General features: G+C 36.5%; 1 protein-coding gene across 4 annotated transcripts in view; it reads right to left on the bottom strand.

Annotated features, from left to right (window-relative positions):
- TAFA5 (TAFA chemokine like family member 5) overlaps positions 1-24,591 on the bottom strand; it is a 440,326-nt gene that overhangs the window by 371,126 nt on the left and 44,609 nt on the right. The window contains exons 3-4 of one of the 4 annotated variants that reach the window (XM_080598081.1): positions 19,167-19,300; positions 9,967-10,896 (exon numbers count right to left, since the gene is read on the bottom strand). The exons of 2 other annotated variants lie outside the window; for them this stretch is intronic. In XM_080598081.1, coding sequence (XP_080454207.1) covers positions 10,874-10,896; positions 19,167-19,300 — 157 coding nt within the window. In that variant the 3' untranslated portion in view covers positions 9,967-10,873. One more of the 4 variants, XM_080598082.1, reaches the window with a different exon arrangement.

The following is a 24,591-nucleotide window of genomic DNA, read 5'->3' as shown; positions in this document are numbered from 1 at the left end:
GAAATGTTGCAACATTGCTTAAAATGAGCTCCCTGAAAGAGGGCAAATTCATGACAGCGATGTCATTTCACCTTCCTACCTTAGAAAATGGCCCTCTTTGACTGCTGGTCCAAGCAGCAGTGAATAACCATTTCTAAAACTTGAGAAAGGATGCTTTCTGGAAGCAGCATGAGTGGAAAGGCAACCACCGCCTTCTCAGAGGGATAAGGTTGTGTAGGAGGCAGCCATTCCATCTAAAGAACTCCCTGCTATGTTGAGTCAATTCTAAAAACTACAAACATGAACCAAAATATTAATATCTTGCTGAGAAATTACGATGATGAAGAAGGTTGGTAAACCATTTATCATTCAACTTCTCACTATTTACTAAATACTGTATTTTGTGACGTTAAACCCACACAACCCCTTGTTTCCTTCTGACCTTAATAAAAGTGTTTCCCCTCCTAGTTTCTTGCCGTTTCATCAACAGTTTAGAAACATCTATGAGGGGCTTCTCAACTAAACTATAATTATATTATTGTTGAATTGTTGATTTTTGCATTTTGTTTTCTGTGTTTAATATTTTTGTTGTTCATAGTAATAAAGGAAATTAACATTTGTAAACATAATAGCAATTTATGATGTTTCTCATCTTATAGAAAAAGCAGCTTTATAACATTATCAGCTGTTAAAGAATTGTCATCCAAGATACAGTATAACTATAGTCAATTTAATGCTAAATTAGTATTAACTGAGGATCAGTCCAAAGTTTGACAAGAAAACATGAGTATTAAGTAAATTGGAACTAGGAAAATGGTTGATGAAGAACTTTGAGAGAAATTCTATTTGGAAGTACCAAAGTAGCACAGGATAAATCTCATCGTTAGAATTGATCTAGGGCACTTCCTGCACTTTAATTACTGAACTCATACAGCTCACAGAGACATAACCTAGATAACTTCAAACATGGAACAATTAACACAACAATCTCTAAAGCCAAACCTCAGCATAGACTACATAATAGGTAAGTATTCATTCAGCTTTTCCAATTGTAACCTGTTCCAAGCCACATAAACCCATAGGAAAAGTAAGAAAAGCTCTTCTCTCAGCCAGGTTAAAGCTAATTTATGTCTAGATGTAACCATCAGAAAATATGTAGAAGGCCTCATCTCACAGGCAATTCATGGACATGACATAGTCCCTGGACAGACATTACTTGGAGCAAGAATGGAGTCTGGATTCCACTTGCACCTTCTGCCCCAGAAAGCTAAACTCTGTTAGAAAAGCAAAAACTCTGTTTTGCATAGGAACACTGTTACCCCAAAAGAGGTGGAATGGTTCATCTCTCTGCTCTTCCATGAAATCTTCTTTACTGGGCTGCTGTTTGGAGCGGCTTTAAGTGCACTTTTTTATCATGAGCCTAAACATTTTGAAGTTTAAAGATCTAACAAAGATTTTCTCCTAGGTTTATAGCTTTGCTTCGTGCTTGCTAAGTTCTTTTATTTACCTGGCTAACCCGAGAAGCCTGCCTGCCCAAGGGCTAATCCCCCAAGGAATCTGGCTATTTCTGTTTTAAAGAGTTGACTGAATTTTGTGCAAAGGTGTAGCAGCTAGGTTAGAAAGAGCATTTCACATGACTGATTTTTCGTATTTCTAGGTGAGAAACTGCTATGGATTTCATGTGAAGGAAGTAGAGATGGGAATTACTGCAATAGGAAGAGAAATAAACATCAATTCCATCTTAAATAAATCAGCATGATTTTCTGTGTTTGTTGTTGTTTGTTTGTTTTACAATAATGGAAGAAGAATAATCCTTTTCATCTTAAACAAACATCTCAAACATTGGGAAATTTTGCTGATAGGGCAGTTTACTTTTTTTCATATCTGTCACTTCAGTTATACCCAGGCACTCCTGAAGGCTGTCTTCACCCAGCCTCTAAGCAGAAAAATCACTGTGAGCAGCATTAACAAAGTCACTGCTGTGAGTTATACATTGTGAACTCCTCTATTTTCAAGTGGTTGTGATTTTTCTGCAGATGACATTCATGAAAGAGGAAATGCCATGCACTTACAATTCAAAATACTCTAGTTCACGTATCAACTGGTCAAGGCAAAATTTATGTGTCAAGTATTCAGGTATTTTCATCTAGCATCAATCTTCTTTCAATACAGTATTTCAAAGCTGGAGAGGTTTAGAAAAGAAGTAGAAAATCAAGAGCTGAGAAATTTAAAAGACAAGAGAAATGGGTGAAAAATCATCTTAGTAAATTCCTAATCCAATAGTTTAAACTAAAAATGTAGCCTTCATTCAGTATTTCAGACGTTAATACTGTTGCAATTTTAAGCACGTGAACAACTCAATGGATCCATACCTCCTAATTCTTTTATGCAAACACACACATCTGTGCTGTTTATCTTTCTTTCAGAAGTGGAACATGCACAGCAGAAAGGAAGATCAGATAGGACATCTTGTAAATGCACTTTAGGTGTATGCAGAACCCTGAAGTTTATGGCTCTCAGATGCTGGATGTTTTAGGCATCCACTGCTCTGTTCAGAGGTTGCCTCTCTGATTTTCAACAGAACATACTACCATCTTCAAATTTGATGCTTCTCTTAGTCCACAAGTAAATTTTGTATATATACCATCAATTTGTGCCTTATTTCTATTGTGTTTTAATTTCTTCTTTTTATGAAATCACACTAATAAGATACACTCTCTGTTCTCCAGTGATCAAGTAAATACAGCGAACTGGACCATACCGCATCCTGCTGGCTACAAACTCATGTCAGGTTTTCCATCCTGCCCATAGCTCCAGTACAAACTTATGAGTTACAGAGACAAGATTTATTTAGTGCATTCTTGGCATTCCCTATCATTATATACAGCTGAATCACTGGCATCCTGAGGCAGTGAAAAACCTCAGTCACCAACTCTTCATACTGTTGTTGCACCATGTACTGAAATACACAATGAACTTCTGATTCTCCTTAGCTCCGGGCTAGGCTCGTTACAAAGGTTGTTCTTTCTCTGCCCTACTTTCAGCTCATTTTATCATGCAGAGCTTAAAGCCCTTCTTCTAATTTATTTATTGGTCTGAACACCAAAGAAGCTTTCTATTATGATCTGCAGCCATAGCTGCTTTTGAAATAGATTTTCAACTTAATATCCTGCTGAAACTAGCAGTGATAATACTTGAGAGTGTGTGAAAAATACTGACCAAGCCTGGGAGTGATTTAAAAATATGTATACTCAACAATGGAAGGTGAAAATAATAGAAAAGATAGTGACATAGTGTATATGCTAATTGGATTCAGAATTCCATTTGCTTACTAGCAAATTTACAGCTGGTAAATAAACTGATGCAGATGTTAATTTTCTGTTTCCTCACACCACTGGCCTTTCAAGGTAGTTGGAGACTGCAATTAGCAGACTCTCTCTGTAATTCTGTTGATTCTTCCCAACAAAACTAAAAATGGAGAGAATTAGGTCGCCTGCATCACTGACTCTTCACAAGCTTCTGAGAATAATCATTGTCCAACAGGGACACCGAAGAGTCTGGCTGTTTTGCAAATGCCAGTAAATGCCTACAACCACATGAGTACAACAAAAGGAGCCTCCTTTGCCTCTTAGTAAAGGGATTTACCTATATGCAGTATGCAGTGCTGTCTAATAACATGGTTAAACAAAACAAGTAACTTCAGGGGAATTAGAAAGGTCATATTTTCAACAACATTATAGAGAACATGTCTGAGGATGAAAATATATTAAAACATGCCAGCTGAAAAACACCTGTTGATGCTGACTGATACTGGGCATGTACAGTTTGAGACATAAAACTAGTTCCCTGAAACTAAGCAAAATCATGAGAAGAACTCACATGTACCATATTAACAGCACACGTCTACATATCTACATACCTAAAAAGCAATAGAAGTGCAACACTAATTTTAGTCTTTATGATACAGATATTTAAAAATGGGAAAAAGTTTCTCTGAATAGTAACTGACTTAATAACACCAGTGAAAAACCGTGTACTGTATTTGTCCCTCTTTTATTTTTTAATGCCAACAAAGATACAGTAGTTCTATCCTTTTAAAGACAGTCCAAGTGAAAGACTTTGTCATGCCAATCTCCTAGTTATTTCTAAAAACGCATATTTCATTTTTAGTTATTCCAGCATGACAGCACTTTGCTTAAAATATTAAGGTCAAATTAAGGTCAATTTTTTAAAACCCATTAGTCAGAATAAGTAAATAAATAAAACATTTAAAAAATAAACAATTGGCAAATTCTCAGGTTTCTATAAGTACTATATTAGGAAAGATATTAAATTTGAGAAAGATTCAATAGTCAAAATTATGAATTTCATATCCCAGTAAGACAACTTCTGTCCTTACTAAGTTATCTTAGGTGGAAAAAGGAACTGTTTTAGGCTTATGATCCCCCTGCCTGAAGCTTAACACAACTCATTTTTGATTACAGAAAGGTTTTGACTTCACATTGACTAGAGAGTCAGATTCCACTTTCAGTTGCAATTGCATACATCCAGTTATTATTACGAGTCTTCTCCACTCTGTGTTTAATTGTCCTTATAGATACAAAGATTGTTTACAATTCATCTATTAAATATAATTGTATGTTTTTGCCTGTGTTCTTTACAGCCTTCCTTGGGCAATAGAAGACAGCTGCCAACAACTTGGCTCTTATAGTGACACAACACTGTATTTGCCTTGAAGTGATGGGTGCTAGAACAGCTGGAAATTTCTGGGTATTTTTACAGCATGACCAGGGAATAAAGATGGGATAGGTGTAAACATGTCTACAAGTGATCTTTTTTCCTTAGAGCAGCAGTATTTGGGGGAGTGGATGGGATAGAGTTCCATCTGGGACAATCTCAGAGACTGTGGTTGCAGCAGAAGTGTGACCAAAGAGTTTGATACTAAATCAACAGAGATCAACTAACCTGGTGCCTCTCTGCTACTCTCATTCAGTAGTAGAGGCAAAATGAAGAGCATGACCATGCTGTCTGAAGTCAGATCCCAAAGGCCCAATGTTATTAAACCTGTTTTCTAGTGCTGTAATTTTTTATCCCTGAAAAAAAGGATGTTGTCCCAATCATAACAATTTGGTAACTTTTTTTTTTGTTTGCTTTTTTTCCCATGGTACATAGGAAATAATGACCTAAGGTATAAAGCAATAGGAAATCATCACCAAGAAATAACGTCAGCATGTGGCAAGGCAGGTAGATTGATGTTTCACAGTACTGCTGGATGCTGATAAGTAAAAAGTGGATTGTGTTGTTCAGGTAGCAAAACAGAACAGAACCTGACCTTACTGCCATTCATGAAAATTAGTGCTATTTGCATTTTCTCTACTCAAAAGTAAGTTGCACTTTAAAGGAAAGAAACTCTGCTTCTTCACCTCACACTCAAACTTGAGTTCAGTTTCAAACAGTTTCACTTTGTGAGTAATAAAACATTTATACTCAGAGAAGTACACTTCAAAGAAATGAAGAACTGAAGTCTTCTAGAGGAACATGTCTGTGCAAGTCTTTATTAAAAAGCAATTAAAAAATTGAAACAGGGCACTTACTCTATATACTGCTTGTCATTAAATTAACAAAAATGTGGGTTTAATTTGGTTCATCCATTCACAGTGAAGTAATCCATAAAAAAGGATAATAGCAGCTGTACAGCACATCTGGGACAGTGTTCTCAATAGCAGTTAATACTGGTATAATTCTGCTACCATTATTTTTTATTGGAGAAATCATAGGTGCTTTTGAAACTAGTTTCGTCTGTGGTCCCTTCTGCTCTGGACTTCATATCTTTTCATAACAGATAACATGCAGATGGTATAGTTTAACAACAGTTTCTGCTCACAGACTTTTCACCTTTGAAATCTCACTTGCCCCTTAAAACTCACATACGGTTCATTTAATCTAACAGCACAGTAAAAACTGAACTTTCTCATGTTAGGCTCTATGGTAGAAACAAAAACCATCAGGCAAATGAAAGGCCTGATATTGCTATTTTCTTGTGCTTGTTTCCACTGTTTATACTGTGTGAATCCCATGTTTCATTGGTATTGCTACTTGCAAGGAATTTAAATTATTATTTTTCTTGGTTATGTGAATGCTAGAGACTGCTTTCCCTTGAGCTAACATGAAAGAAAATATAAGGTTATGCTGATACTTCCGCAATTGACAAATTCTCTGAAATACTTTTTCTGTCTTACTTATTCAGAGCTTAATTAGACGTAGGATTCTCAATCAGGAACAGGTTTTTCTTGCCAGATGGGAAGAAAGCATTGACTCCTCTGTGGTGAAGAACATAGTCCACTTCGTCTTATTATTTGGGCTGTTCACCTAATAAACTTTGTTTTACACTCCAGGATAAAACTTTACTTTTTAAGAAACTCAGAACTTCTGCATGAATTTGTCTTGCTGCATTCTTAAGGCACATTGTGGTTATGCTTCTTCACCATTTACAGGTCTAAAGTTTGTTACAAGGTGTTGGGAAATGATCTGAAATGTGCATGAGGTTTCATTGATCCTCCTGAGCTATGATTTTGTGGCATTACTGGCTACAGTAACAGGGGAGTGAACCTGAAAACTGCCCTGGTTCTGTTCCTGTAATTTCTGTATTTTTACAACAAAGCAATCTCAGTTTTGAGAGTAATCCAATGTTTCATTTCATTCCTGTTTCCAAACTGTGATATAACATCCCCTTGGATCAACATCTGTTTGTACTTAAATAGATGCGAATGAACCTACATGCACTGAAGATTCAGAAGAGGAGCTGTCAAGCCTACAGATGCCTTACAAAAAGACTGAAAAAGAATCTTCAATGTTGGCCACCTGGAGCAAACTGCATTGCTATTACTGATCAGGAGTGAAACCAAAGATATTACAATTTAATACATGCCAAAGAGGGGAAAAATTAAAAAGGCAAAAAGCAAAAATTAAAAAGGAAAGTCATCCCAAGGAACTGAGTTATTTTCCTAGAAATGGTTTAAAACTAATGACTAAAACAAATAAAGCGTGACCAATGACAGGATTTTATTATTTTCTATAACCTCTTAAAACACAGTTGCATGGAAATGTTAGAGGATATTTTAAAGACAATATAATTTGTGAGCTAGTGAGACAACATGATCTTAGCCTGGCTACAGATTTTTCTTTTAAAAAAGAATTGCAGATTATCACATGAATCTGTATAGCACAAATTGAAATTGAATTGCAGAAATCCTAAAACACAATGTTTAAAGAACAAAAAAAAAAGTTACATTAAAAATACAGAATTGTGATAGAATATATCCAGCTGTTTCCCAATACTTTTTCACAATATGGATAAATTGGACTACATTTGGGTAATGATAATCCATGGAGAGGTTAGTAAAACAGAAATTCAAGCAGCTTGTTGAAACAATTTTTAAATTTAAGTGTTATGTATGTCACAAGTATATTCTCTATGCACAGTTCTGATCTACCAGTAGTAGAACTGTAAAGTTTGAGAGGTCAGGCTCAAAAGTTAATCAATATTCCATTATATCTTTGTTGTATGTTTACAGTAAGTACTTCAAGAACTTGGAGATGATGGAATTTTAATTTTCTGGAATTTGAATGATTCTCAATGCAATGCATTTGCAAAACTAGTGAATTATTAACAATTACAGTGAGTCTATAGTCACAATTTCAATTAATTTGCATTGCTTTCTCTGTTTACAGTTATTGAAAAAAATGTAATCAAGCACTAAAATTGAAAAGGGAGTAATCAAATACATTTAGGGCTATATGTCCAGGCTACCAAGATAATTGCAGGTTTTGGTTCAGGAAAAGTAAAAACAAACACCAAAATCAAGGCCATATTATAAAAATAAAGGACAAACTTTATGTAGGGTAAATTTTATTTATTTTGGAAGAATATGCATATACAATAAGATGGTAATAGAACTATCTAGCCCTTATGTATCTTATCTTTCAAGTAGATCTCATTTATATCTCCACATCTCACCCCCTGATATGGGAGAAAATATCAATGCTTTCACTTTCAAAAAAAAAAGCTGAGGAAGAGAAGTGACTTGTTGATCTTTCCGCAGGTCACAAGCAAAGCTGGGACAAGAATTTTCCACCTAAAGAATGTTCTTTTCTGGGAAACTTTGAAAAGGATGATTTCCATACACACATATATACATATTTTTATATATATTAATTCACTTATTTGGTTAGACCAATGCAGAATGCCTGAAAAATCTTTTAGATTTTTTTTTTCAGTTGCCAGGAGAATCCATTTACTAATTAATATTCTCTGACTCAGTTAAATAAGATCTAAATTTATATAGAGCCAATATTTACATGAACAAGTGACAGTTGTCACTTTTAAAACAGGAAGAGGAAAGAGGAAAAAATGGGGGGTTAGTGTCACAGGGTTCTCAAGACCAAAATGAGGCAAATGAATCCAATATAAGTAAGACAGTATTTCAAACAGAGATGGAAACAGAACTTAATATCAAACTCAATGAATCTGAGACATAAATGTGTCTGGAAGTAAAATATAGCAGGAATGATTTTGTAACGCTTTCAGTCTCAAATGAATAAAGAAAACAAATTTAGAAAAAAGAAAGTTCTTGATGCCAGGTGATCATTATTTACGATAAATTTATTTTATTATTTTTTCTACATAGAAAGTACCATGCATTATTATACCCAGTCATTTAAACTCTCTGGAATCATCAAAATTTGACTGGAATAATACAAATGATTACAAAAACCAGGGGGAACAGCCAAGTTTGTGTCAGCAAAAATGCATCCCCAGTAACGGTCTGTAGCCATTTAACTATTTTGAAAGACAAATCATAAATAAAAAGTTAATAACAATGTTTATAAGATATCCTACAAACTGTTCCACATAAAAAATAAGACAATCTGGTCTTTTAAAATTATTAACATGAACTGCACAATTTATGAATAGTATACAACGGTTCTGATTTTTATTAGAAAAATATTTTGATTTACATTTCTACTCAGTTTTTAGTATTTTACTCAGTTAAAAACCCCTACATCATTCAAAACCCCCAAAGATTTAGAGCTTCCGTTATGTCCAGAACTAAGTTTTATTTTACTATATCACTTATTATTTGTGATGCTGTACGTGTTCCATCTTCTTAGCATCTTTCTCTTAAGAAATAATTCCACAAATATTTATTAATGCATGTATGATTTCTTCTAGTAATAGTATCATTTAAGCCAATAAAATAACTAACAAGCACTAGGCCAATTGCAAAGTTTGCAAAAGCAAGAACTCTCTAGTATAAGGAATACCAGGGTGGAATAACTTGTATAAGGAATACTGTTGTGGATATGTTGCAGGGTTAAGAACAGTGACAGCACATGAAATACTGAAAGACTAAATATATTAATATTGTCTTTCATGTCAATTAATTGTACGAATTCACAGACTTTTTAGACTTTGTAGCTACCTGTAGCTTCAGTCAACTCAGTGAACTGTAGGAAGAGTTTGAAATGAATTCATGAATATTCTAACACTTATGAAGTTTTTCATGTCTCTGATTATTTCTCTTTTTCATTCAGTTTTAATAATAATAAATCTGTACAGTCTAGATGATGATCTATGAACACAAAGCTGCATGTACTTCACTTGCTGTTTTGAAAGGTGCAAGGAATGGATATTACAGAAGTGAACAAGGCCTAAACAGATGTCGTCTCCACTGGCCCTGAGCCCTGTTTGTGCTAGAGGGGAGTTTTGCTTCTGTTGCCCCAGTTTCCAGTTAGCAATGGCATTAATGACTAGATATTTCTACTTATGCACAGCCCAGCATAGAGCAGCCCTTGGAACATTACCTTGGCCCGTGGAAGAGTCTCCTCTCTCCAGAGCTGTACTACAGCAGTGGTGAGCGTAGCAATAACTATATTAACAAAGATTCATAGTCTTTCTTGTGATGCATAGACTTCAATCACTGTAAAGATAATGGAATATAATTTAAAAGCATTAAAACTTTAAACCTGTATTTAAATAATAATTACACTGATTAAACTCTTGGACATTGTTTTTAATATGTCTTTTTTTTTTTTTTCAGAGCAGCTGAATGTCTTGCCTGATTAAATACCAAACTCTGCAAAGAAGCCCACTGTCTCTAACCACAAATAACATTTTATAATTGTGGTTATTTTAATTTCGAGACATCAAGTAATCTGTTAAACACAAAAGTTGAATAAGGCCTTTTGACTTTCAATATGCTATAGCAAGTCATCTGCACATTAAATTTTGTGAAAACTCTGTAAAGCCACCATAAAAAATGAAAATTGCCTTTTTAAAATCACATTTGTATGGAGATGTGTCCCTGTGGCTTCCTCATGTCGGCTGCCAATGACAGAATGCACACCAGAGGTAAATGGAACCGCGCTGCCCATCTGCGTGTTTTAAACACTATTGTGTGCCAGCAGCTGAGAAGTATCCATAGAAATAAACATATATATGTATATAACATCAAGCTGCCTCATCTTGAAAAATACAGTTTGAAAAGTAAAACCATGGTAGAAGCCCACAACTGTCGTTTAAGTTAAAAATGCGTCAACTGCAGCACCATTTACAACTCTGGGACAGAAAGCGTTACTATCGCATCGCCTCAGAAGCCCTGCCAAGATGAACATGTGTTGTCAGGGCAGACTTCAGTGGAGAACAGAGCTTGACAAGCAGGCACTGATTCCACCCTCTTGGTGGGAATCACTTGCCAATAATGTGGTATCAGTCAAAGGAATTTCTGAATTATATGCATTAATTGTTAAATGCCTAAAAAAAGACATTTGTGCTCTTACCTTTTATTCCTTCATTCTAGCCTCAAGGGGTAGCCCTTCTTTTTCGCAGATTACATTAACACACTTGGAAGTAGAGCCCTGATTAATATAGATTTGGACTGAGTTTAGAGTAATGGAAGAAGGTTTTGATTGTATTCTGCTACAGTAGTGTTCTAATTCTATCTGTAACATGAATAGGTCTGGAATATTTGCAATTATAAAGCTGAAAATACTGGGGGAAAAAAACAACTAAATTTTTATTTAGTTATTTTTAGTACTTAATCTATACTTCTTTATATATTTATTTTTCTTCCATGCCAAGTCTAGTTGGCATGTACCTCCAAAAGTACATTTCCAAAAAAGCAATATAGGCAAGCTCTAAATTAGTTCATTACCCATTGGCCTACTTCCCCCAGTTTTCCACATGAGATCTTTCATTATGCATTGTTTAGAACAAATGTTTTAAAGTGAAATACACTTCCGTATTACATACACAGAATTACTCTTACCCCTTAAATTTAAAGCTATCTTTCCCAAGACACAAAACATCCTTAGCAAGTCATACTCAATTCCTTAATGTGACCAGATCATCACTGACAAACCACTGCACCCCAGCAAGTGACGGTCTGATGTCTAAATTTCTCCCCTTTGCAACTTCAGATTCACTGCTTTCTCCTAGAAGCTGTTTTACTCTCTTTCAAGCTAATTTGCTAATGTCCACAGAAATCTTAAAACCATTCAGAAAAATGATTTCTCAGTCACTATAGTACTGTTCTTATTGTCTTGTATTTTCCTGTTGGCCCATTCAGAATTCCTTTTTCCTTAGAGAAGCTATCTGATTGTCTTCATTAAAGTTGTTTCAGCTCTACTCAGATTGATCTTCCTTCCAGGAATTACAAAATCCATGTTACGATCAGGGTACTAGACAGAATATAGGGTACAAGATGTGTGTTAAAGGAAGTATCCGTGTCCTGTCAAACATCTAAACATCTAAAATGCAGTAGATGACATGCCTCAATACTAAAATACTCTTGTACGCAGGTTGTAGGGCAGCTTTGTGCCAGTATCATTTACTTAATGACAGTAAGTCAGTAGCAGAAGTTGGTACTGAACACACCAGGACAGTGCCTGTAAGGACCGTCACCCTTCCAACCCACACTCAACTCACTGGCTTTACCAGTGCTGCTGTGCAGGGGCAGCCTTCAGCTTGGCTGCAAGCACGCCGGGCGCGTCTGCCTGCTCGGGCTGGCACCATTGCTCCTGGGTGTCTCTTAAGTCAGCAGCCTGGTTAGAAGGCAAGTGAAGATGACCTTAAGGATGAAATTGTGATGCTCCAAGTAAGATTTCCCATCTAAATTGTGACTTCCATAACCTTGATATTTAACTGGCATGTTAAAGATTGTTTTGCCAACACAGGTACTACAAAAGGATATTCTATGATTCTATGGTATTTTATTCATTCTCTGGGAAGTAAATTTTGTCTTTCATAGCCTGTCTTCACTGAAAAAAGAGTTTTCTGTCTTTGACCTCATGTTTATAAAATAGTGACAAAAATTACACAGCTTTGCTTCTATCAAAAAAAAATTACAGTTATACATCTGCTATTAATTATACTCCAACAAAAATCTACTTTTTAATGATGAAGAACAAGCCAGACTTTTACCATTCTATCCAAATAGTCAAGTAGAATACTAAATACGAAGTGTGTCTGGGATGAAGGATACTGCACTAGTGCATATTAAGAATACCAATTGAGTCAACATTCACATTAAGCTCCTAATTACGAGAATATCATTTTATCATTTTAGAATCATATCAGTAACTTGACATCCAAACCTCCATGTCATACTGCTAACATTTCAAACCACTTAACAAATTCTGATATTAGGGCATTAGGCCTGGTTTACCTGAAAAAAAAAAACCAAAAAAAAAAAATTAAAAAAAATAGAATTATTGTTAAAAAATAACTTTTTTTTTTCCTTTTTTTTTTTTTTTTTTTCCCCAGAATAGAAAGTTCATAAGGGAATTAATTGAAAACAGTTACAGAAGAATAATTTATTCTGGTCCATTTACCTTCTACAGGCAATACCTTGTTATAATGTAATTCTACTGATTTCAGAAGAATTACTCTCAATTTTCCCCAAGTGGAAGATGAAATTCAAGTTCATTGTATTCTGACCACCTTCATACATTACACCTACGAAACAGTATTCAGTTACTAATCGTTGTTGTCTCTAGACTTGGAGGTTCCATTCATCAAACTATAATCATCCAGTAGGGAAATTTTCAGAACATCTCCAGGTCTAAGATCAAGACATGACTTTTTTCCTTTATAACCTTTGGTATTTTTTTCCTAAATATTAAATAATCTCTACACAGAATATATATGCTCTACATTCTTCAGTGTCAATTTGGAACATAAATGTGATCATCCCTCTTATTTAAAGGAAAAATACAACAAGGAACGGATGAATGTCATTTCAGAAAGGTGCACTTTTTAATGGAAGCAAAACCATATTTGCTTCAAGGAGCTATTTTTTTCATATAAGTTAGTAGGACACAGATTGTCAGTCATTGCCTGCATCCATCTTGAAGATTTCCTCAAAATGCCTGACATTACACCTATCAGATTCCAAAATCAACCAGATTACATGACGGAGGGCTCAGAAGGTACGGCATATAAGAAACACATTTCCCTCTCAGGAAAGCAGATCAGCTAAATTAGAAGCAATGGCTTTGATGTCACCATACAAATTGTATCAAATCTGAAATGCTTCAGTTGATTTAAACAGACTAATGTGTGTCCATGAAAACCTTTATTCTAAAACGGCATTTGATATATAGAAGGCATCTTAAATATTTATAATTAATAGTTATTTACATAAAATATAAACAATGACAAGCACTAAATTTTGCTCCCAATAAAATGTTTTGCTCCCAATAAAAGCTACTGAAGTGGCATTTAAAAGTGGCCCATACACAAACACAGTTAGCTGCCACTTAACTTTTGTCTCACAATGACCTTAACTACATCGGAACTAGTCTTAGGATGTGCTAAGCTTTTGGTCCAACTCCTTGTATCTACTTATTACAGTGAAACATACGATTCACATGGAAAGTATGAAAAAAAAAATAGCATTCTCTGTTTAAATTCCATGTAAATCAAACTTAACATAGGTCAGCGCTCCCTATTGATTTCAGTTAGAAGTACCCCTGTTTACATCAATTAAATGAGGGCAGAAACAAGCCCAATCAATAGCTACTAATCTTAAATATCTCTGTAAGAAGTAGTGATACTTTAAAGCAAGATACTGCCAAGACTTTGCATGTGTGTGTTTGTGTGCACATTTAACTGCAACAAATGAATTTGGGACTTTGACCTTGCTGTGTGAAATCTCAGAGAAATATCTAAAACATATTTCATCAAGTTGCACTCCTCATAATTACATACATTAAAAATGAAGATGGAAAATATAGTATGTGATCATGCAGCTAATGCTTTAAAAATATGGTATATTCACAAAGCAGTTAAAATCACATTGCAGAGGTAATCTGAATTCTTACATCTTCTAATTTCTGAGTACTTGACATTGAGACAGTATAACATTTATGTAATATGTTTTTAGCTTATTTCTTACAGGTACAAAATGTAGACCATTGCTTTGAATGTCTGTCTTTCCAGCTGGCACTTCTTAATTTTTGAATCTTTTGGACAATTTCTATCTGAAAAACATAATCCATTATTTTCCTAGAAGCTCCATAAAAATGTGTCGTTAGGTAAAGTGCCTTACTAAATGAGAGGTACAGTGAGAACAGAGCTCGTACCACACAGTTTGACAGCAACCAGCTGGCCAGATGTGTATATTAGCCAGCTGATCAATATATGAATAGCTCTACAAGAGCCACAGTACGTGCTGGCTCTTGCCTAGAGGTTTTTCCATATGGAGAGAGCTGTGGTTGTTCCAGAAGTAAGGAGGGAAAGATTAGGGATAACACAAATCACTGGGAAACCAAGTATCGTTAGTTCTGCTTCTCATGGAAAAAACTGCGTGCCATGTACTTCTTAACTGTCGTCAGAAACAAAATCCTAAAGCACTTGCAAAACAGTAAACAGGTATTTTCAATCTTTTTATATTTACATATTAAGCACATACAATCCACAGAGGAAAAATATTCCCGTTCTAATACCACTGAAAAAGAAGATTCTGAACACAAGGGAAATAAAACGTTCCTTTGCCTTCATGCAGGGGCAATCCGGAGTGCCTGCACATGTCTGTATCACCTGCTCAAGGCGTTCAGAGTCTGATGGTAATGTATTCAGTTCTGTACACACATCTGATTTCTCCCCTTGTCTTTCAGAGGGGAGTGTAGCAAGCTTGGTACAGCCCTAAGGCAACAACAGTGACTACGAAGTGAGAACAAATGACACTTTATCTCTCCCCATTTTCTTTTTTTTCTTTTTTTTTTTTTTTTTTTTTGTGAGTTGGAAAGAGATTGATTAGTTCACTGAGATTTCCTCTGGTTATGATAGCGGTAAGAAGTTGGTTAATTTATTTATTAGGAAAGGCAGATAGTGTGTGTTTGCATTTTTAAATTCTTTTAAATGAGACCTGAAGCTGCTCAGCTCCATGAAAATTATTCAGTACCTGAAACTAAACATCCAAAATTGGAGGCACTCAAAAGAAACCAACACTTTTGCTTAAGGTTACTCAAGCAGATTTGCAAAGTGAAGAACAGAAAATTGACCTCTGTGCTCCGATCTTGTTCTCATATCACCTACTTTAAAACTTTACTTATCTAATTGTTGACATAAAGTATCATTGAAGCCTGATTATCATTTAATCAGGCTGATTACATAAAAATTATGCTGGCCTCAGAAATTCAAGGTGATCTAGGTATTATACAATTTACGCAGAGCAGTAATTGCAGTTGCATGCATTTTCTGCAGTGAAGATGAGACAAATAGGTTTCTTAATTGTTAAACATAAAACAATCTGCTTCATATTTTCATGAATGGCAAAGATAAATCATGAAGACAACTAGAAATAAGAAAACCTGTTGTCATGGAAACATAACAGTTAAAAATTTCTCATCCTCTCTCAAAACATCAAATTTTGATAACTAGGTTGGATTCCCTGTTCCTCATCGTACACTATTTGGCGAAACAAGTGCTGGCATGAATCTTTGACAACACATCATCCTCAGTGGTTGAACAAAGCCATATGTCTACAGTGCACTGTAGTACAAGAGCAGAAGTTTCTCAAATTCCTTGGACAGCATAGTGGGGAAAAAACATCAACATTATGATGTAAAGCTCAGATTTTGGACATTCTGTCATTTTTGACAAAAGTATCACTTGGGTTTTACAGAAGCTTATCTAGCCTTACAGTGCTCAAACACAAGTTAAATTAATCTCCTTATTTGCGTATGGAATAATGACCATTTAAAACATTTTACTCTAAAGTTCCCAGATGCCACTTAGGAATCTTTTATGTTATCGCAAGTGATTTTCATTTTCAACATGATTTTCAATGATTGTGAGCATGTCGGCACAAGCCAAGCTGCTGTATTTAAAATTGTGGGAGAAGACTTCAAATATACTCCAAAATTGTGAGGTCCTTTTGCTATATAGTAGATCTCCCTGTGAGAAGCATAACTGTAGATGGAAACATTTCTCATCTCTATCTTTCCCCAAGGCTAGTTTCATGAACAGTACTATGATACTGTAATTGAACAGTAGAAAAATAAATGATACTATCTGAATCCCTAACAGAGGAGCTGCAACTAATCATTGTCTTTAGACGAGATGGAAAAAAAACTGCTGCACTTAAATGTGAATGACACTAGAATTATACTCTCCTCTCCAACCCAAGGTCCACATGTTGTCACACTTAAGAGTAATGACAAGAGAAGTCAATGGAAAAACTGCTTATTAATTCTCATCCTAATCTGTAATCACATCAGAAAGCTAGTTCAGAAAACATATATTCATGCATCCTTAGTATTTTATTCTCTTCTTCAAATGCACATGTAACTCAATCAATAGAAGTAATATATGCATCATATTAATAAAAGAAAATAGACTCTTCAGTAGTTTCAGCAGATGTTTTACTCCAGGAAGGGAGGATCATTTTTGCTAGCTTGGCTGCTTAACATTTAAATGTAATGTTCCTGAAATGTATCTTGTCTTTATGAAGAAATAAAATACCAGTAGAGCTACATAAAATTGTACTAAACAACACGAGAATAAGATTAAAATGACTGTCAAAATATTTCATTTTTAATGTTTATCCTACATAGCCATCTCACTTAACTCTTTAGAAACTGAAAAATAACAATCTAGGATGGAATTTATCATCCATACTTAGACTGACAGAATGAAGCATTTTGCTTTTTCTCAGAAGAAAGCTCATTTGATTTCAGATGTTTAGTAGGGTGAACCATCAGCTTAAGCTTTGACCTGTAATATAGTTAAAGAACACTGAAAAAGAATAAAAATTACCTAACACTGATGCATGAACAAAATATAATTTGACATACAGGAAGTTCAGCTGATACTTGCATTAGCCACCACTTCACAGTTTTCTAGTGATAAATGGTTAAATCATAGTGAACAATGCACTGAACATATGCGTGCCTGGGTAAAAAAGTCTAAATAGATAAAATTTAAGACAAAACAAATGTCATTATACTTTAAAAATATGGATGCCAAAAAGGATAGTCTTGGTATGAAATAGAAGACAACTCACCAATAACTTGTTTGTTGTCAAAGCTTAAACATAACTAAGTAACCAGAGGAAGTCTGAGGTTTACTACTGGCAGATAAATGCAGAACTTTACTGAAATATGTGATGTTGCATTCATCTTTCTCTACCAGTAATGAATTTGGCTCACACAGTTAGTACTGTTGTTAGATATCAATATGAAAACTAATTTGAAAAAAATGTTTTGGGAAGGGAAAGCATTAAGCAGCTCGATTTATGTTCCAACAGAAAAAATAGGGAAACAAACAGATTGGAGCAGGTTTTATAAACCACACCTTGTAACTGAAGAGACTCCCCCAATTATAAGGCTTTTCGAAAAGATTGCCAGTCCAGTATGGCTTTATTGAAAACTTCACTATCACCATGCTTTCTTCTTGTCATGATGACAAACAGAATTTACTCCCTTTTTAAATTGTTCTTTAGCAGGCTAACACAGCAACAATGATAACTGCTTACAAATTGGATTGCACGTGACTGAAAGTGGGACATATGAGTGAAAGCTTCTGCTTCTCGTATGTTTGCAAAACAAGCTTCAGGGTCCAAGTACAGAAAAGGTAGGGAGGTCTGAACATATGTGCTCTAGGAGTGTTGATTAAAAGGATATGTCACTTGAATGAATTGCAAGATAGTTTACCCCCAAGAAAAAGTAGATAAGCTCACACAACTCTCTGTGTCATTTAATTCTCTTGGTTGCCAGCAGGAGAACTATTACACTGCTTTAACTTTATTTTCACCAATACTCTGTAGCTTAGTTTATTCACTTTTTTTCTTCATAAAAAGATTTTTAAAAAAGCAAAACATATTAATAGACATATGAAAGGAAACAACCAATTCTTTGTGGGGGGGAAAAAAAAAAGAGTGAGCAAGAGACAAGGGAAGACATTCCACTAAAATAAACAAAACCAAATACAACAAAAAGGACTGTTCTTTAAATTTTGGCACTCCAAGATATGGCCTAATACAAAATTGAACACAAGCAATCTCGTTCCAGAACCTTAATTGTGTTCTGTAAAAAAAAAAAAAAAAAAAAAAAAAAAAAAAAGGAAATAAACCTGCCTGAATTATTTAGATTAGTTTAGAATCATAGAATCATGGAATACCCTGAGTTGGAAAGGACCCACAATGTTCATCAAGTCCAACGTCTGGGTCCCCAAAGAACCACCCAAAAAATCAGACCATGTGTCTCAGAGCATTGTCCAAATGCTTCTTGAACTCCAGCAAGCACAGTGCTGTGCCCACTGCCCTGTGAAGCCTGTCCCAGTGCCTGACCACCCTCTGGATGCAGAACCTTTTCCTAACACCCAGCCTGACGCTCCCCTGTCCCAGCTCCATGCCATTCCCATGGGTCCTGTTGCTGTCCCCAGAGAGCAGAGCTCAGCGCCTGCTCCTTCGCTCCCCTCGTGAGGAAGCTGCAGGCCACCCCTTAGCCTCCTCTGCTCTTGGCTGAACAGTCCCAGGTGCCTCAGCCTTCTCTCATAGGAGAGATGCTCCAGTCCCTTCATCATCTTCATTTGTAGCCCTATGTTGGACTCTGTCCAGTATGTCCATGTCCCTCTTGTACTGGGGAGCCCAGCACTGGACGTAATACACTGTGTGTAACCTCACCATAGAGGGGATGGATCGACTCCTCAACCTGGTGGGACAACATTTCAGAAAATCTCCATAGAAGAATCTTCAGCACTACATACATGATCCTACTGACAAAAGCATCCAGTACCTGACTTCTGCCTCTTAACTTCCTAGAAACAGAAAAAAGTTCAAGGTAAGAACTTTCTCATGTGGTAAGATTGTACTTGAATTGTAATTATAGTTGCTATTATTAATCTTTCCTTAAGTTGTTTTTTTTTTTTTAAACAGTAATTAAATTACAAGCAAAGCTGAAAGACAGGTTAATATTTGTACATAGTCACACAGAAATCTTTAGAGTGTATACCAAAATGCATAAGAAAACTCTGTAAGAACATATCTTAAAATAGAAGAAAACCTGAAGTCCTGAATTACAGACTATTTTTCCTCAAGTCTTTTTGAGATAGAGTTTTCACTGGGGTATGTTGAACTGTGCACCAGAATCAGAACAAGATGACCTAATTTTATGTTATGGTGAATAGTGTGTGATTTCAGAAAAAGTCACTTAATTTTTTACAGCTTCAGTTTTCACCTTTGAATAATAGGGGCAATGTTCTTTAAATTATCAAAATATACTTCAAATAAGTGAAATATATATTATTTCTCTTCTCAGTTTTAAGTTTTATACTTCAACTACTTCATCACAGAAAAGGAAAGCCACAGTCAATTTCTTGATTAAATATGTACTGTGTTTTGCTACACACTGGCAACTGAATAAAACACTGCTATTGCCCTCTCCTGCTTCTTCTTTTCCCTCCCTTAAAGGATCAGTTGGATGTCAGGGAAAATCACATTAACATCTTTGAAGTTAGAAGCATGGTGAGAAAATGGAAAGTATCCTATCCAAAGGAAAGGAAGAAAGTCTTATGATATGCCTAATAGTGAAGCACAAGGAAATCTGTTTCTACATAGTGGAAATCTGTTTCTACATAGTAGAAATCTGTTTCTACAAAGTAGAAACAGATGTATCACAAAAAAGACAAGGGTTACTAAATCATTTTGATTGAATGATCTAATACAAAAACCTGGCTAACGGATAAAAATGGAAATTCCAAACTGTAAATACTGATGCTGCCCATGTTAGAATTTAAATGACAATCTTATTTTTTCCACTCTAAAAATAAATATTCAACAATAAAAAAAAAATAAAGAACAAAAATTGTTGTCCTATTGTTTCAGAAAGGTTTTAAGATACCATTGTTTTCATGCTCCCAAATTAAGTGCTGACTTAGAAGTAGCTTGTATTCAGTATTCACCAGGCTATTTTATATATGCTTCTTAGTGTTGCAGTATTTCTGAACCATCACAGAGAATTCCTTTGTCCAAAAACCTGCATATTCTCCTCCTGTCTTAGAACATCTCTGAGAATGGCTATATAAATCAAGATTAATCATTGTCAAGAAAATATTATTTGATGAATAATTACAAAATTCTTAGCTGGATTCTGCTTTGGGAGTTTCTGGATCTTCAGAGGACTCCTGGGAATTGTCAGAAACACCTCCTGCAGCCAGGTAAGGACAAGGTAGCCACAGGAACATGGGCCTGAGGAAGCTCTAGCAGCTTCTAACAAGTTCAGTCAGGTGCCTGTGAACCAAGAATATCTACAGCCTTTGTTACAGACGCCCCACAGTTAGAGCGTCAAGGTCCCTTTTAGCCAGTGCTAGGGACAGGCTTACAAAAAGCCAGGCCTAAAGCACCACTCCTGGGTTATAGTTAACAGGTACAGGAGCATGTGCCAAAGGCCATATCTCAGCTCAGACCACCCTAAATGTTTTCAGGTATAGTGCTGACATACCACAGAGTGCATTCCCTAGCAGGTGTTGGAGCAGTAGCTCCTGTCATGGCAGAGGCTTTGATCTAGGCAGAACTTCAGATGGTAGATGCGGCCTTGTAAGGCCCAGGCTACAAGGAGTGCCTGAGGCCTCTCCCCGAGGCTGGAAGAGATGGTCTCCCTTCCTGCGGGACATGAGCCATTGCTGAAGAGCTGGGCCACCAAGCAGAGAAGTTATGTGAGGAAATGAGCATGGCTATGAAGCAGCTAAAAGGATGAGAGAGATAGACAGAAACCCTATAGCCTCACAGCCCTGCAGCGGAGGCACAGTCTGTCCCTTTCAGAAGAGTAAGTGGAAACTCTGAAGAAGGCAAAGGCTGAAAGCTGATGACTTCTGGCAGCAAGAGGAGGGCTCCTGTTCCACTTGAAGACTTGCAACTATGGAACAGACTCGTTGCCCTCTAAGGTGAAGAGGAGTAGTTGGGTGCACCCTCAAATAAAGCATCTGAGCCAACTGATCCTAAGCCACACAGGAGCCAGGAGGAAGCAGCAAGTGACAGTAGTAGGTGACTCCCTGCTGCAGGGGACAGAGACCCCCCGCCGTTGACCTGACCTATCACTTACAGAAGTTTGCTGCTTGCTGGGGACCCAGATCTAGGACTGTTTAGAAAGGCTGACAGTTTTTCTGAGCCTCTATTATCCCTTGCTGTTCTTCCATGTGGGCACCAATGAGGCGGCAATCTGGAGGGTATCAAAAGTGACTACAGATCTCTAGGGGTAATAGTGACAGGCACTGGTCCCAAGCAATGTTCTCCTCAGTCCTATGGGTGAGGGGAAGAGGCGTAAGGAGGACGGGACTGATGCTGCATGTCAATAATTGGCTGCACTGCTGGTGTCAGCAACAAGGTTTTGGTTTACAGGGGACCCAGTCTGAGATCAATGTCTGTTTGGGAGAGATGGGAACCAAGTCACTAACTGGGGGCAAAGGTATTTTTGCCAACAATATGGCTGACCTTATACACTAGGAACAACGTGGGAAGAAGAGAATTACCAACAGCCCTCTGACGGAGTGATGGACAGAGTTGAAAAGAAAAGGGCCTAGAGTGGGCCAGTGCCAAAAAAAAAAAAAAAAAATGTTTTTTTGATTCCAGTCTAATACTGTGTTTGTACAATCTGTCATAATAAAATACACTGTTGACAGAGTCAAGACTACTAGATGCCTTGTACACACTTCAAATGAATCCTATTTTCATTTATCTTTTTTTGTTTCTGCAAAACTGTTCAGCCCACACACATTCATGTTAGAAATAATTGCTACAACATGATTATGAAAGGAAGTTTGTTCTGGTTTTGATGACCAAGTCTAGCTTTCTATTGAGAATGTAAATGAAATAATGTAAAGTGCTTACATGCAAATTAGAACATTTTAAGGAATGAATTAACAACTCTTTTCTATATGATAAGATAATATCATTTCCTCTACAACTTTCTCACTGTGCTTCACAATGGAATGAGGTAGACACAAAAGTGCTGAATTAAAAACACAGTTGAGTATAGTGTGGATTTCTGGCACAGGGGACAACAGTATTTAAACAGGAAACAGAACTTCCCAATCTCTATACAGAAAGAAGATGAAAGTGAAAATACTAACTCAAAAACTGGACGTAAAAGAGAATTGTGTCAAAAATGCTCTTTACCAGGTTAGGAGGCTGTAATTTCAATTATTATAAGAGACTGGCCTTTCAAAGGGGGAGAAGATTGAGAACTTCACATAAATCTGAAGTTGAAGACAGTATTCCTAAGCAAACCAAAAATTTATCTGACATCTCTTAGTATAATTTTTGTGCTACAGATCATCCACCGTTCATGTGGTATAGTCACTGCAGAACAGTCAATTCCCTTCAATTTAAGTACACAGAAGTAAACAAACAGAACTAAAGGTACTGTTGCTGAACAACCAGAATCTCACAGTTCCAATATGATGATAATTTACCCACTGAATATGACAAGTGTTTTGGAGAGTAAATTAATTTATTAAAGTCTGGATTTTTTTTATTATTATTTTTTTAGATATTTCATTACTCAGAGCCAGTACCAAGTGCAAAAATCAGCAAAACAATGATATTTTAAAACATGATTGAAGCCTCAGTGTTTGTGCAAGATAAATTGAGACCTGATGAAGGAAACAGAAAGCACAATATATAATAAGAATAGCAATTGCTCTTGTCCAAGTACCTTTACTTTTGGAGTTGACAGATGGACCATTTGGAGGATAAGGAATTGGCTGGATTTTCGCACTCAAATTGTTCCAGTCAGCAGCTCAATGTCCAGGTGAAGACTGGTTATGAGTGGTGTTCCTCAGGGGGTCAATACTGGGACCAGTGCTACTCAGTATCTTTGTTTGTGACAAGGACAGTAGGATTGAGGGCATCCTCAAAAAGTTTGCTGATGACACCAAGCTGTGTGGTGAGATTGACATGCTGGAGGGAAGGGATGCCATCCAGAGGGATCTGGACAGGCTTGAGAGGTGGGCTCACGCAAACCTCATGAAGTTCAAGAAAGCCAAGTGCAAGGTCCTGCTGCTGGGTTGGGGCAATCCCAAGCACAAATAGAGGCTGGGTGGAAAATGGATTGAGAGCAGCCCTTAGGAGAAGGGCTTAAGGGTGCTGGATGATGAGAAGCTCAACATGAGCTGGCAACGTGCCTTTGCAGCCCAAAAGGCAAACTGTATCCTGGGCTGCATCAAAAGCTGCATGGCCAGCAGGCTGAGGGAGGGGATGTCTAGGTGAGACTTCACCTAGATTACTGAGTTCATCTCTGCCCCCCTGCCCCACCCCCCAAAAAAAAAAACCAAAAAAACGAAGGATATGTACCTATTAGAGTGAGTCCAGAGGAGAGCCATGAGGATGACCAGAGGGCTAGAGCACCTCTCCTATGAAGACAGGCTGAGGTAGTTTGGGTTGTTCAGCCTGAAGAAGAGAAGGCTCCGGGAAGACCTTATAGTGGCCTTCCAGTACCTGAAGGGGGCCTACAGGAAAGCTGGAAGATACTCTTTATCAGGGAATGTAGTGACAGGACCAGGGGTAATGACTTTAAACTAGAAGAGGATAGGTTTAGATTAGATATTCAGAAGAAATTCTTACTGTGAAGGTGGTGAGGCACTGGAACAGGTTGCCCAAAGAAGCTGTGGCTGCCCCATCCCTGGAAGTGCTCAAGGCCAGGTTGGATGAGGTTTTGGCTGAGCTGGTTTAGTGGGAGGTGTCCCTGCCCATGGCAGGGTGGTTGTACAAGACGATCTTTAAAGTCCTTTCCAACTCAAACCACTCTACAACTCTGTAATAATATATTTTCTTTTACTTTCTGTTTATCATGAGATTATGGTATGTACAAAATATTTTCTGAAAAGAGATGAACACACTGTGGAATATGGAGAGATATTTTTACTTATATAAATATCTAAGTTATTATATTCCTAAATACCTTTAAATACAGTAAAACATACAAAGATATGGAAAAATATTCTACTCAGGAAATTAAAAGTATTAGGCCAGCACTCTCATTCTTAATGCTACAAACTTATCTTTTCTGTAGAAATTGTACGTCAATGAATGCATTTAAAATTGACTTTCACTG

Source organism: Anser brachyrhynchus (genome assembly GCF_964034855.1).
Source record: "Anser brachyrhynchus genome assembly, chromosome: 1".
In the NCBI taxonomy this organism is placed as follows: Eukaryota; Metazoa; Chordata; class Aves; order Anseriformes; family Anatidae; genus Anser; species Anser brachyrhynchus.
Note: the sequence above shows the minus strand (reverse complement) of the source record. Positions and strands in the feature narration are given on the sequence as shown.